The sequence below is a fragment of the Phoca vitulina genome, unplaced genomic scaffold, assembly GCF_004348235.1.
Source record: "Phoca vitulina isolate PV1807 unplaced genomic scaffold, GSC_HSeal_1.0 scaffold16, whole genome shotgun sequence".
NCBI lineage: Eukaryota > Metazoa > Chordata > Mammalia > Carnivora > Phocidae > Phoca > Phoca vitulina.
In genome coordinates, this window is record NW_022589719.1 from 36275659 (window position 1) to 36290394 (window position 14736).

At 64.6% G+C, this 14736-nt stretch overlaps 1 protein-coding gene across 1 annotated transcript in view; it reads right to left on the reverse strand.

Moving 5' to 3' along the window:
* Window positions 1-215: 215 nt before the first annotated feature.
* Window positions 216-14736, reverse strand: part of KCNQ1 (potassium voltage-gated channel subfamily Q member 1) — a 323026-nt gene continuing 308505 nt past the window's right edge. The window contains exon 16 of the mRNA XM_032414587.1: window positions 216-1476. Coding sequence (XP_032270478.1) covers window positions 1252-1476 — 225 coding nt within the window. The 3' untranslated portion in view covers window positions 216-1251. The remainder of the gene's footprint in view (window positions 1477-14736) is intronic.

Below are 14736 nucleotides of genomic sequence, written 5' to 3' on the forward strand. Positions count from 1 at the left end.
CAGGGCTGGGCAGTAACGGCCTGGCCTCAAGGTGCTTCTGGGTCCCTGGGGCGGGGGGTGGGGGGCTCTTTCCCTTCCCTGGGCCAGTGCAGACGGCAACGAAGGTGCTCCGGAGTATTGAAAGCTGGGATGGCAGCTCCGCAGGAGGACGGGGTTGTCCCAAAGATGGACCGCTCCCTCAGGAATGAAGGCAAGGGCAGGCCCGAGACCAGCTCCATGACTCCACGTTTATTAGGAAAAGCGCCACAATTAAGAATCAAAATCACACTGTGAAGCTCATTAAAACAGATTCCAAATCACCACAAATTATTCTGATTTCTGTGAGATGTGACGCCCAGGAGGAGCCCCTGTCTCGTACAGGGATCGTGACACCCTTATGCCCGCCCCCCGCTCAGCAGCCGGCCGGGGGACGGGCCGGTTCTGTGCGTCTTTCTAGCTGCTCAGACCTGGTGGGGAGCTGAGTTGGGGGCCGCGCGCAGGGCAGGGGATGGGCAGGAGAAGCTGCCAGTCCACAGCGGGGGACAGTCCACCCCCATGGAGCACTCTGGGCACCATGGTGGGCCGGTCCCTCCTGCCGGACGCTGTAGCCTCAGGGTCCCCTCCGTCACAGCCCTGGCCCTCTGAGCCAGCGTCTCTGCGGGGTGGAGAACACGGCCCAGGCCTGGGGCCCTCTGAGCGGGGCCCCTAGGCCTTGATCATGGGCATCCTCGGTTTGGCACGGGCTGGGCCAGCCCTGCCCTGCCTGCCTCCTCCCTGGGTCCTGGGTTCGAGTCTGAGGGTGGGGTACCCGCGGACCCTGTCCCGACCGTCCCTCTGTCTCCCCCCCCAGGAAGTCCCCTGGGGCCTACCAGGGTGGGCCTGCACGCACCTGTGCTGTTTCTTGATCATAGGTAGGCTGGACCAAGGGCCTAGGATGCCCGGCCCCCCGGGGGTCTAGACTGAGCCCTGCCACTGGGTCCCAACTGCCATACAAATGATGTGGGGGCCATGGTCTCAGAGCTGAGACCCCAAACCCAGCCAAGTTCTAGTACCCGTTGGCTGGAGTGGCCTCGGTGACTCCTCGAAGTGCAGGCTCTCAGGACGGCGTGGCCCATGGGGGGCCCGGGGCCTGGGAGGGAGGGGCTGCTCTCTTGGGCCTTCGAGGAGGTGCCGGTGACCTGTGGGGTGGGGTGCCCCTGCTGGGTGGGAGGTGGGCCAGGCTGAACAGCTCCTCCGGCCCTGCCCTCGCAGGCCTGGGGCTCCAAGCCCCCATCAGGACCCCTCGTCGGGGCCCCTGCGGGGCACAGTCAGCTGCTCATAGGTGGGCAGGGTGTTGCTGGGCAGGAAGAGCTCGGGGCTGATGGTGCTGCAAGGCTGCAGGGCCTGGGCCCCCACCTCGCTGGGGGGCCGGCCGCCCGGGGGGCCGCCCTGGTGCAGGGAGAGAAGCTGGTGAAGCAGGTCTGTGATGAGCACCAGCCTCTGGTCCAGCTGAGTCACCTGTGGAGACAGGAGCAGGGGTGAGTCTCGGGTGGGAGCAGCCCAGGCGTGTGGACGGCCTCCGGGCCTGGGCTCGGCGAGGGCTGGGGCAGGGCGGGTGCCCAGGGAGCAGGCCCGAGGGTCCCTGCACACATGAGCCGTGCACAGGCCTGAGTGTGCGGGGAATGTGCGTGCGTGTGTGCCCCCCTGCGTGTGTCTGCACTTGCAGAGACCCCCCTTCTCCTGTAGGTGGACCAGGTGATTCCTCCCGGGAAGGGCTCGGGGGTCGCAGGGTGGGGTCCGTCTTCTGCCTGCCCCTCTGCCCCCCTCCCAGCGGCATCACTGTCTTCCCGGTGAGTCCCACCCAATCAGGACCCCATCTGCACCGATCCCCCAGGGGTCAGGCCGGGGCGCTCTTTCTGGCCACGTGGCCCAACCCCCTTTTATCAGAAGCCTGACCCGCTCTGAGCTCTGGGGCTGCCGATGGGGAACAGAGGGGTTCACCCTGGGAGACTGGAAGCAAACCCGGGGGCAGCATGGGCCGGGGCCAGCAGGTGCGTCCCCCACAGCGGCTGCCGGGGGCTAGGAGTGCGGGGGCTGAAGGCAGCCCGGGGCAGCGCAGGGCGGCCCGGTGGGCCCTGGGTCGGGCGCTGTCGAGCGAGGGCCCCCCCCGCAGGGAGTAGGCCAGCAGAGGGTGTGGAGCCAGCCAGCCGTGAGCTTGTGGGGTCCAGGCATGAGCCGGGGTTGCAGGGCCTTGGGGGTGACTCCTTCCCGGGGCGCGTCAGAGGACAAAGCAGGCCCTCCTGCTGCTGCCGTGGGTGCCCGGAGCGCCCGGAGGACGGGGAGCAGTGCGGGAGGGAGAGGAGGAGGCCGGTTCTACCTGAGCGCTCTGTCCGGGGCTGCCCGGGGCCAGCCTGCTCCCCGGGACACCCCTGGGCCCACCGCCGGCCGCAGCGGCCCTTCCCCGGGACCAGGCAGAGCTGGGTGCCGGCTGCACTGCCCTGGGGAGCCTGCTGTTGGGCGAAGTGGCCCTAAACCCCATGAGGGCTGGAGGAGCTGGGTCCCCAGGGTGGCCGGCTCCAGAGGTGGGTGTGGCAGCCGACAACCCTCCAGCCCGCCACAGACCTGAGCTGCAGGGGAGGGGAGGGGAGGGGAGGGAGGCTGGCAGGAACAAGAAGAAAAGAGGGGTCTCTCCTGAGGAGCCAGAGGAGTCCCTTACCCCGAGCCCCTGTGCCAGGCAGGGCAGGATGGGGGCCGGGAGGAACCCCCGTCCTAAGCCCTCCCCTTCTGTTGGAAGGGCTGTCTGAGGGGGGCTGTGCCCTCCCCAACCCAGGCGATCCATCTCCCCAGCTTTGCAGGGCTGAGGCCGGTGCAGTCTCTGCCTCCGGCCGGTGGCCCTGAGTCTGAGAACTACCTGTCTCAGGCCCCCTGGGACAGCTGCTCGTCTGAGGCCCCATCACCCGGGGCCCAAGGGGCTTGATCCTCTATTTTCTGGGATAAATCTGACGCCGGAGCCCAGGTGATCAAGGGAAGGGGTGCAGGGCTTCCCTGGTTTGGCTGGGGTGGGGCCTGGGGCTGCTCAGCTCTCCTAGCCCCCAAACTGAGACCTACACCCCAACCCACAGACACAGACCCTGAGGCCCCAGGAGGAGAAGGGCCTTGCACATGGTCACCGGCTGGGACCCCTGCCTCTCCCATTTCACCCCTGCAAGCCCCAACCCTGGGCTTCCATGCTGGGAAGACATGCTTGTCAGTCTGGGAGGGGTCAAGGCTGATGCAGCCGGACCTGGGAGGGGGTGAGGGTGTGTGTGGGGGGTCCAAGCTGAGCTCAGAAGGCTGGGTGGACACTCACAGTGAGCAAGGCAGGAGGGGACATGGGGTGGAGGGACTTGTCTGCGGTCACACCTAAACCCCACCCCTCTTCCTGGCCCGAGATCCCCTGGGGCCCCTTAGTTCTACTACCTGCGGGCGCCCTGGGAGGCCCCCGGGAGGTCACCTGCGCTCCCCGGGCCCTGCACACGGGTGGCTTTGAAGGAGGCACGTCCAGGCGTGGCTCAGTGTCATTTAACTGTGCAGGCCCCAGCTCGGGTATCAATTGGTTTGGCATTAATTAGAGCCCCAAATACATTACAGAAGAGAATTTGTGGTTTCATAAATTTTCACTCTACGGCACTTGAACATCTGTTGGAGCCCCCAGATGTGTAAGTGGGTATGGAAGCCTTTACAGGGTGTTCTCGGACAAAAAGGAAACAGAAGTGTGGTTGGGATGCAGGAGGGGTGGGGGCGGCTGGGCGCGGCCGGGGGAGGCGCTCGGCCCGTCCCGCCACCGGGCACTGTCCTGCAGGCCACACAGTGGCAGTCAGGGACGCAGTGAACGCCGGGGGGGTGTCAAGGCTTCCGGAGCCCTCCCAGCCTCTCCCCCGCTCCCTGCAGAGCTAGGCCCCCTCCTGGAGCTTGGTGGCCTAACCTGGTGCCCCCCCCGCCCCCCTAGGGCTGCCTTGGGCTCAGCTGCTGGCACTGAGTACCCCAAGTTTGCTGTGATTGCCCAGCCCCCCAGCCCCCAGCCCCCCAGCCCCCAGCATGGAGTCAGACACTCTTCTGCTCCGGGGCAGGGCATCAGGGTGGTCCCAGGACCCACGCAGCAGCTCCTTGGCAGGGGTCTCCCTCCTTCTCCCCGGCCTGTGAGCTCGGGAGGGCCCGAGCCAGGGTGACGGGCAGGTAGCTCCTGTTGGCCTCAGGCCCCGCTCCGTCACTTCTCAGAGAGGTGGCCTTGTCCCCCTCCCTTCTCCGCTTGGGCACACGGTGCCTTTCTCCGGCTCACACATAGGGTGGGGGCGCTCAGTGGCCAAACCCCAGCCGCAGAGAGGTGCGTCCACCTGGCGGGTGCCCAGGGGAAGGCAGCCCTGCACGGGGCCGCGACGGCGCTCCCCAGAGCCGCGGGGGCAGATCAGTTTTGGGGATCTTGGACCTCATGGTTCCTTGCAATCTGATAGAGACTGAAAGGACAGGGCCGACAAAGGGCCCTTGTTCCTCGCCTCGACTCACCAGATTAATAACCACAGACGACGCACGCGGCCCTCCAAGGAGAAAAAAGCAATTAGAGTAACAGCTAGCGAGAGGACCCCGGGCGGCTGGTGATCAAACCCGAGGCGACGGGGTTCCTGTGTGATGTGGTTATGAATTTGTTTTCAAAAGAAAATCTTGAAAAAGAGTCTTTCAAGGGAGATTTTTGCAGGACCTGTTCAGCCTTGATCCCGGCTCTCGACCTGCCAATGGCCCTGGCTGTTCCGGTGGGAGATGGGCAAGAGGGGGGCCCATGGAGGCCTGGGGCTCAAGGGGAGGGAGCCCCTGGCCCCGAGAGGCAGCGGGTGGTGCCCTGGCATCTGTAGGTGGGGTGGAACCTCCTCCTGGGACATCCCAGAGCCCTCTGCGGGGTCACCGGCGAAGGTCACCTGGGCCCTCCTGTTTGCAGACTGTCCTGGACCCACCTGGGCTGTAGGGAGTTGGGGGGTTCTAGGCTCAGGGCTGGGCATACAGGAGCCCAGAGCCCCAGCTAGCTCACCCTGGCACGCACACCGGGGACGTGCATGGTGACGTGGCCATGATCACTCAGCACGTCTGCATACTGGCTCTGCCTTCCCTTCATCCTCTACCTGCCCCCCCCCCCCGGTCCCTCCTGCAGGCCTCTGGCTCTCCCTGGCTCCCCCCCACTTCACAGACACAAGGGAGGTGCGGGAGTGAAGGGCCGGGGCATGGGGGTGCCGTGCGGCTGCCATCTGAGCCCATCAGACGGGTGATGCAGCCGAGGTCCGGGGAGTGCCTCGAGTCCCTGGAGACAGAGCTGGGGGCAGGTCTAGGAAGGGCTCAGGGGAGGGGTTCCCGGGGCCACCCTCCCAGCCCCCACTCTGGCCAGGCCAGGAGGGAGCCCTGAGGAGTGCTGGAGAGCTTAGGTCAGAGGCCCACCTCCCCTGGCCAGGGCCCCTGAGCCCCAGCCACACCTCATAGTCTCATGGGTGGGCGGTGTCACCCTGCCACCCCTCCCAAACATACAGAGCTCACTAGATGCCCCCAGCACAGGGTGGGACGTGGGGTCTGAGGAGTGAACTCTGATTGGTGGATAGGAGTGTGCGTGCCTGCCCCGTCAAAGAGCCTGGCCACACCAAGGGGTCCTCGGGCCCTGCTGGACACAGGAAGGGCTTGGTCTGAGAGGGGTGACCCCCCACCCTGGGCTGCAGGGCTGCTGAGCAGATTACAGGAGGTCGTCCTGCCCCTCCCACCCCAGGACTTCTGAGTTCTCTATCCCCATAGAATGTCATGCTTGTGCCCCCTTCCTGTGGGCATGGCCCTTGACCCTCACTCCAAAAGCTGCTGCCTGGTCAGGGAGGGTGGTGGTGGGGGTCACAGGGACCTATGACCTCTGCTCCCTGTGCCCTCCAGCCCATGCGGGTGACGCCGAGCTCCCACATCCCCTGAGAAAAGCCACAAAGGGGAGGGCATCGGCTCCGTCTGGGGTCTGCCTGCCCAGAGCCCTCCCCACTGACTGACAGGAGGGCCACCCCCCATCCTCTGACCTGGAGCACGCCAGGCTCAGGCCAGGGACGCACCCAGCACCTGCACGTGCAGCCCCAGGCTGAACTCAGACTGTGAGAACACAGCTTCTTGCACCCCCGTCTAGGTCCTTCCACCTCTCCGGGCCCATCCTGATCCTTCCGAAGTCTCCTCATCTTGGGAAAAGGCTCCAAATCTCAGCATCACGCTCGGCATTCTGTCTGTCGGCAGAACCTGGGGGACCCCTCCATGGCCAAGCCCAGGCTAGGCAACCATCCTCTCTTGCTGGGACAGGTGCAGTAGCCTGCCAGCCAGCTTCCCCGCCTCCCCCAACATGCTTCTACAGGCCTTTCCGAACACACGCCGGGTCCCGTCGCTGTCTTGCTCACACCCTCCTGAGCTGCCATCCCACTGCCGGAAGCCTGAGTCCCTGCGTGGTCCCCGGCACGCCCCCCCTTGGCTCTCTGGCCTCCCTTCCTCCCTCCTCATTTGCTCCACTGCAGAGCCCTCGGCTGATCCTCACACATGGTGGCCTTCGTCCCTGCTGCTCCAGCTGCCTGCACCAGTCACCCCCGAAGCCCCCCAATGAGGTCTCACCAGCATCGCTGACCTGAGGTCACCTCCCTCCCTTGCCACAGCCCTCCGGATCCCCCCGGAGCAGCCCATATTTTCTCCAAGACACCTGGTGTGTGCTTGTGTCTCTCACTAGAATCAGGCTCCACGAGCCCGGGGCCTCTGCCCTTCCTCGCCCTCGCTAGCACCGGGGGTGGGGGGGTGGGGGGGGCGGCGGACGCAGCCAGGGCTACACTGCCCAGCAGCTGGACTCCAGAGCCCCCCGGGGACGGGGAGGGGGCGCAGGGTGCCCGTCCGCCTGCCTGGGGCGAGCTGTCCCGGGATGTCCCACCCAGCGGGCAGCCGGGCCGGCCCGGAGCGCGCATGTGGCCCGCAGGTCCGCCCCTGGCGCTGGGCCTCTGACTCCTCAGGGCTCGGGAGCGCCCCTCCCCCACGGCAAGAAGCCGACAACAGCGCCCATAAATCACCCTTTCGTTAGGGCCCGTGGGGCTGGGCCGTCTTACAGAGCTGGGTATGAGTGGGAATAGATCACAGCGCTTCATAACGTCCTAATTTATGGCAGGAGACGGTGTAATTGTGTTTATGACTTTGTTTTAGTGCTTTAGCTCTTGGAGAAAACCCAACCGTGTTTCTAGCGGCAGAGGTTTTACTGCCAGTCCCAGGGCCGCCGCTCTGCGGGAACTTTCCACCCTGCGGCGGGGCGCGCACCCACCACCGAGGGGGCGGCCGCAGGGCCTGGTGCGCGGGCCACGGAGCCGCGGGAGGTTCTGGGGGTGTGCGTGGCACTGGGTCCGGGTCCGAGGGGAGGAGGGCTCGGGCACTGGACGGGCCGCCTGGGGTCGTGTCCGAGCCCGGTGACCTTGGCCGAGTCCCTTGGCCCCCGAGGCCGGCCGCACATGTGTGGCACGTGTGTGCGTGTGCGCGTACACGGGCTTTCTGGGGCACGGAGAACGTGCTGGAGAATGCACGAGCCGCCCCGGCTGTGATTTTACACAGGTCACCGTTCACTAAAATGTTCCCCGAGCTGCCGAGGGTGCGAGCGTGTCTACCAGGACCTCCAGGCCCCTGGGCCTTTGCACGTGCCAAGGAGGTGAGCTCCCCTCCACACCGACGATGCTGCTGGGACAGAGCAACTCAGAGGCTGAGCAGCACCACCCACCCCCCGGCAAGGGAGCTCTGTTGAATGCCAATGTCTTCTAACAGGGACTCATGGTCACCAACCCGTGTCCTTCCGCCTGTCTGCCAGGGCCCTCTGCTCGGGCGGAGTCCAGGCTAGGGGTGAGCCTCGGCTCAGCGGGGCAGGAGACGTGGCAGCCGCTCGTGTCTTGGCCCCAGGACTGGTGTCATGGTGGGGTCGATGACTTGGCACTTGGCTAAGGTGAGCGTCTCAGAGGCCGCAGACCGAGGCCCCTGTGCTAGCGTCCGTCCCTTGCATCTCCTGCTATCTGGGCTGCAGGGGGGGATGGAGGAGGCCACGCTATGGCAGGTGGACTGAGCCACTGCCGAGGTCAGCCGTGTCTCAGCTGGGTCCTCCGCACAGCGTGACCAAATGGCTGAGGACCTGGTCAGCGCCCCCGCCCAGGACCCTTCTGGAGGCCTGCCGGCGCCTGGTTGGCCCCCCTAACCACCGCTCAGGCGTGCAGGCTGCTTCCCTCCGAGAGAGCACCATGACGGGGAGAAGGTCCTTCCACCAGCCCCACAGACACCTGCTTGCTTGGGGGCCGCCTCACGGATGCCCAGGGGCTGCCCGGGAGCTCAGCAGTGCCTTGGTCCAGGCTGACCGTGGACAGGGGTCTCAGGGTCATTGCACCTGTGTTCACTCGGCCGGCACGACCTCACCCACCCTCTGCGCCCAGCCCTAGGACCTCCCTCTGCACAGACACCCCCAAGTCTCGGCCCCGGCTCTGTGCCCTCCCTGGGGCCCCAGAAGCTCGCCTCCACCGACACGTGGGCCTCACAGCACCTCAGCACAGCAGGTCACAAAGAGAAGCGCGCCCAACCTTGTCCTCCTGTCTCAGGGTTGGCGCCGGCCCTCCCACAGTGCAGCGCTCAGCTGGGGTCCCGCGGCGCTCCAGGGCACGTGCCCTGAATCCCACCCCTCTCCTCTCCTTCCCCGACACCCCAGCCCGGGCCACCCACATCCCTTGCCGGCACTGTCGGGTCTCCTCTCACTGACAGGCTCGGCTACCTCCCATTCAGCCTAGACAGCTGCCAGGCTGAGCTTCTCCCCGCTGACCTGAGCTAGCGCCCTCCGCAGGATTCCCAGCGGGTGCACCCAGAGTGCAATGTAATCTCTACAGCCCCCTCAGTCAGTCCTCCCGGACCCCCTTCTCTTGGATCCCGAGCACACACATCCCTCTTGATCCTGCCCCAGGGCCTTTGAACGTGCTCTTCCCTCTGCCACCATGTCGTAGAACCTCAGCTCAAATGTTGACCAAAAGCGGCCTTCCCTGACCTTTTCAGCCAGGAGCCTCCTTATTGAATCGCTCACAGTTCTATTCGTAGCTCTCACCACTCCCCAAAATGTCCTCATTTGCTGATTTGCTTGCTCGTGGCCCCTTCCACTCACTGAAGGCTCCTGAGGCCAGGCCTTTGACCATGCTGTCACTGTGGTATTCCCAGACGGTCTCCCAGAGCCTGGCATGTAGTGGGTGCTCGGTAAATACATGTGGGATGGAGTCAGTGCTCTGTGAATACTTGCTGGATGAGGAAGTGAGGCCCCCTGACATTCTTCCGGGGCCCCAGTGCCAGGCAGGAGGTGCAGAGGTCCTCCAAGCCCAGAGTGCTTGCTCCCTCCCTGGCTGACACTGCTGGCCAGGCATTTTCATTGTCATTGATTTATCAGGGCTCTTTGTATATTAAGGAAGTCTGTCCTTCCACACATACATCACAAATGTGTTTCCCTAGTGTGCTGTTTGTCTCGTGCAGTGGTTTATGGCAATCATAATTATTATTTTTTGTCTTGCTGCACAAAAATCTTACTTACTCGTTTGCTTTTTCATGGAGTGGGAGTTATCCCTCTTTTCCTTTATGGTTTCTAGATTTCTGTGCACATGTGGAGTGGCCTTCCCCATTCCAACACTGAAACATTTTTTCCTAGAGCTTTTTGGATTTGTACTTTACCTATAAATCTTTGATTGGCATGGGACTGATTTTGAACGACAGACCATTGATGTGCCACGTTTTACCGAATAACCTACCTTTTCCCCACCGAAACAGAATGCCCTTTTTACATGCTAAGCTCCTCATGTCTCCACCTACCTTGCGGTCCCCACGAAAGCATGAGTAATGGTGGCCTTATAACACACTCTGTTCTCAGCCATGGGTGCACGCCAGGGCCCTTCTCTCTGGAGGTGAAATCCCTCGGTAGATCCATCCCGGGGGCCGGCCGGAGAGGCTGTGAGGGAAGCGTGGACCAGCTCACCTGGACAACGCCAACGCCCTCCGCCCTTGGCCCCCGCAGTCTGAGGGATCTGGTTCTTCTGCTCAGAACTGGAAGACTGTCCTCTGAGGTCTGAACAGACATCCCATCATGGTGGCTGGGGGCGCTGTGTGGTCCGAGCCCATCACCCGCCTGTCAGCCCCAGCCTTGGGCCCCTGGTCTGTCCCCGCTCCTGCCCCGCAAGGAGCATCCTCCTGGGTTCCATGTGGCTAGTGCCCTTAGCTCGTCTGCACTTCTGCTGTCTCCTCCAGGAAGCCTCCCGGGTTCCGTACTGGAAGCACTGACCTGCCGCCCAGGCCCCGGCCTCCAGACCTCACACACCTGCTTCTTGCTGCCCCCCATCCCCTGCTGCCCCAGGATGAAAGCCCCGCAGAGTCTGCGTGTGCTGTGTTCATCGACGCAGTCCATACTCCTGGACCCTTGGCCCCCTGCCCTCCCCCTGGGCCTTCGCTGGGGCCAACACACCCACAGCCCCACCGAGCCCCACCGAGGCTGCTGCCCGTGGACTTCCAGTAACACCTGAGGGAGGAGAAGGCTCATGGGACATGGGGGGGTCAGTGGTAGAGTTAGGGGCCTCGGAAGGAGACCTGGGTGGTGGGGCCAGGACCCACAGCTACCAGGCGGGTGGGCTGGGGGGAGACCCTGGGTGGGGCTCGGGACTCCCCGATGGGCTGGGCCAGCCCCTCACCAGGCCTCCGGGGGGTCCTGCCAACAGAGGCTGAGCAGGGGCGGCCGCCCGCCCTGCCCACGTCCGGCAGCCCCAGGCCGGGCCGACGCAGCCTCCCTGCTCGGGGGGGGGCGGGCAAGCGGGAATGTAGGGCAGACTGGAGACGGAGGCTGGAAGCGAGAGGCCGTGTTTGTGTTGGCGGCAGGAGGCCCCACCGGCATCTGATTCCCCCCGCCTCCCCTCCTGCACTGCCCCTCTGACGGGCCTCGAAGTCCCGGAAGCCAGGGGGACGCCGGGCAGAACACTTTGTACCTGGAGCCAGCGAGCGCCTGGCCGCCTCCGCCAAACCCTGGGCTGGGTGGGAGGGTGACACCAGGCCCAGCGATGGCTGGCAGGTGGGTTCTATCTGCCAATGGCCTCTCGGGCCGGGCCCGGCCACCCCCACACCCCCACCCTGAGACCCCAAGCCCACCAGCCTCCTGGCCACCCAGCAGTACCCCCTTGACACTCAGCTCACCACCCACCCCACGCCGTCCTCACAGCCCATCCTTGCTTTGAATAAAGCCCCTGTAGGTCTCCCCGCTGCTCTCGGGATAAAGACACAGCCCCGCCTTGGCCACAGGGTCCCTCATCTGGGCCCTGTGTCCACCTCAGTCACGGCCCCTTCATGCCCCAGGCTGGCTTCTTCCAGTTCCTTGGATGTGCCGTAACTCTCCCTGCCTCAGGACCTTTGCACCAGCTGGCCCCACTTCCTGGAAGAACCTACTCCTCCGCCGAGCCCGCAGACCCTTCTCATTCTTCCGGCCCCAAGGGGAGGGTCTCTTTCCTGCTCCCTCCTGGTCCACCTGCCGGCTTCTCCCTGTTCTTCTCCTTCTAGCCCTGCAGTTGGCCGGGGTATCGCTTGCATTGTCTGCTTCCTAAACATCTGTCCTCCCAAAGCAGGGACACAGCCAGGCCATCCGTGACCCCTCACTGGCTGGGTAACTCTGGGCCTAACAGGGAGGGGACAGTGGGTCCATCCTGTAGTGTAGGGCAGCTGTGGGGGACCCATCAGAGAATGGGGGTCCATGAGCATGTGTCTGGGTCTCCTGGGGGCAGGGTCCACCTCCCTTGGACAGCCCCTCAGGCCTGTGAAAGTCTCTGGGGGAGAAGACCCCACTGTGTCCCCCGGCTCCCCAGCACCTCACAGCTGCCTCTGACCACTTCCCTGTCCCCCAACATTGGCTGCACCCCCAGCCTGGTGCACGGCTCTCTTGGACCACACTGTCTCTGCTCAGCCTGGGACCACGTCCTCTCTCTGGACACTTGCACCAGCCTCCCCGGCTGCTCCCCGACGGCACGCACCCCACCACCTCGTCCCGGGACGGCTGCAGCCCGTCCACCCACACCAGCCTCCAGGAGAGCGCCCGCTGTGCCCCCTCCCCGGCCCACAGCTCTGCCTGGCCGCAGTCCTTGCCTTTAGACGAGCCTGTTCACCAGGTTTGTAAGACAGAAGGACTCTTCAAGAACACTGTCCCCCAAAAGTGAAAACATTTCAAAGAAGCATCCTCTTCGACTGGGCCCACCTCCCTGGGTCCTCTCCTCTCCCAGGGCAGTGGCGCAGGGATCTGCCGTTTATCCTTGCAGCCCCGGCAAGGCCCCGGCTTGTGCACGTGGTGCAGAATCCCTCCGTGGCAGGTTTTAGCATAAATGGTAACGTGAGATACTGTGGCTCTCTACTTGCTTGTTTTCACTCAACGCAGGTTTGAGGTCGCCTTGTTGAAACATGTCCATGGAGCTGGCTCCTCAGGGCGGCCGCGCAGGGGGCCTTCCCGTGGGGCTCGGGGGTGTCACGTGGCCAGTGTCCCTAGCGGGGCGGGGAGGCCGAGAGCTCGGCTGATGACACCCCTGTGCCCGCCCCAGGGGACGCCGGGGAGGGGACTCTGCTCCGGGAATGGGTCTTCTGGGGGCCATGGCCAAGGCCATGCTCTGCAGTGGCCCTTCCACGTGGCCCCTGCATCTGCCCTTCTGCTTCCGCCGCCCCCTCCTTGCCCCTGGGGCTCACAGTCAACCCTGGAGCCACGACCCTCCCCTCTTGATGAAGGTTTCTGCATCCTTTATTCCTTTCCTGGGATGGGGCCTCCCAGTAGATGGGGGGGTCTCCTATGACCCTGGCTCCAACGTGTCTTCGACCCCCCCGACACCACTGACCCGTGACTGAGAACCTCTGTCCTTTAGCCATCTCTGTCACCTTCCCCATCCCGTAGCCTCCAGGAGGAATCACTTCTGCCTGGCCATGCAGCTCCCCAGCCACATCCAGCCCAGGGGTCTCCCCGGACTCTGCTGGCCAGCCCCCCTGCCAGCCCGCTCACCTCCCACCGTCTGCCGCCTTCCCAGAACCCTGCGCCCTTCTCCGCTCTGCCCCTCGAGGACCTGCAGGAGAGGAGTCCTCTGCCCTGGCCTGTCCTCGGGGCCGTCCAGCAGCTATCCGAGGCCGCCCCTCCGAGAGCACCCACCCAGTTTAGCCCTCTCTCCCCTCCCCAAATCACCAGCATGCCCCTCCCTCCACCAGCAGACACCCCATCCCCAACATCAAAACAAAGGAAGCCCTCTCTTGATTTTGCCATCTGTGGCCGTGGCCGCCCGTCTCTCCTGGGCCCAGGCCACAGACCCCCTGCCTGCTCGGCCGCCCCTCCAGGGTGTCAAGGCGTGTGGAACTCAGCGAGTCCTCTCTGGACCTGAAGTGTCTCCCAGTCTGCTCCTCTCAGGGCTTCCGGCTTAGCTAAGGGGTCAGGGCAGCGATCCTGGGGCCGCCCCGGCTCCTTTCTCTCACACCTGTCATCTGACCCAGCCCCAGAGGCACCAACATGGTCAAGGCTGGAGACCTTCGGGGCCCAGCAAATCCACCTGGAATCTGAGCCTCCTTCCTGTCCCCCCCCCCCCAGCCATGGCTCTGGACTGAGCCACCAGCAACTCCTGGATGCCACCTACAGTCCCATGGCCCCTCTTAGGCCCCAGGGGAAGGATGTTAAAATGGGAGCTCCCTATACCCTCAGTGCCAAGGCCAGGGTCACTGTTGGGGCCTTGAGGCCCATCACAATCTGGTCACACCTTCCTTGCTGCCCCTGCTGATTTTGCTCCATCCTTGTGGGCCTTCTGTGCCGGCTTAGTCCTGCCGCAGGCCCTTTGCTCCTGCTGACTATAAGGCAGGCTCTCGGCTCCACGAGCTTCAGGCTGCCTCTGCCTTCCTTTAGATGTTTACTTAGATGCCCCTCTCAGGACCCGCCCTGGCATGTCCATGACCTATCTGCTGCCCGTCCTTGGCACTCCTCACTGTTTTGCTGACTTGTCTCCTTTTCTGTCTCTGTCCACTGCAGACGGTCAGCTCCTTGAGGGGGGAGCTCCTGCACCGTTGCTCGCAGCTGCTAGCCCAGGGCCCGGCACATAGTAGGTCCTCAGGGAAGATGTGCAGAATGAGTGAATAACCAGGCCTGGACGCCAGAACTCTTCACAACAGCTCCAGGGAGGGGGCGACCAGCGGAGGGGCTGAGGCCTTGGCCTGCGTGAGTGTGCCGGCACGTGTGCGTCTGTGTGTGTGAGCATGCACACACACAGGCTTCCACCAGAGCTGGGCTGAGGGCCGCGCTGGGTGTGGACGCTGGGGGAGCTGGCACCCGGAGGATTCAGGGGTGCTGGCAGGGATGGGGTGCTGGAAGAGCTAGGTACACACTGGCCTCCCTCAGTCTCCGGGGGGCCCTGCCTGCCCTCTAGGGGCCGGGGCGTCCGGCCTCACTGCTTTTCCCGCCTTGGTCCTGGCCTGGAGACAGCAGTCCCATGACTCAGCAGCCCAGGGCCGGGCTGCAGCTGCGGCTGACCTAGACGGGCAGGCAGCCCCCGGCCCCCGGGCCCCCGGCCCCCCAGCCCCCGGGCCCCCGGGCTGGGACCCAGCACAGGGCCGCTCCCCCCACCCCCACTTCCTGCTCACGCTCCTAGGACAGGATTCCTTGAATCAGTCTCCCCTGAGGCTGGAACCAGGTTGGAGGCTGGGGCCCCAGGGCTCTGGGCTGGGGTC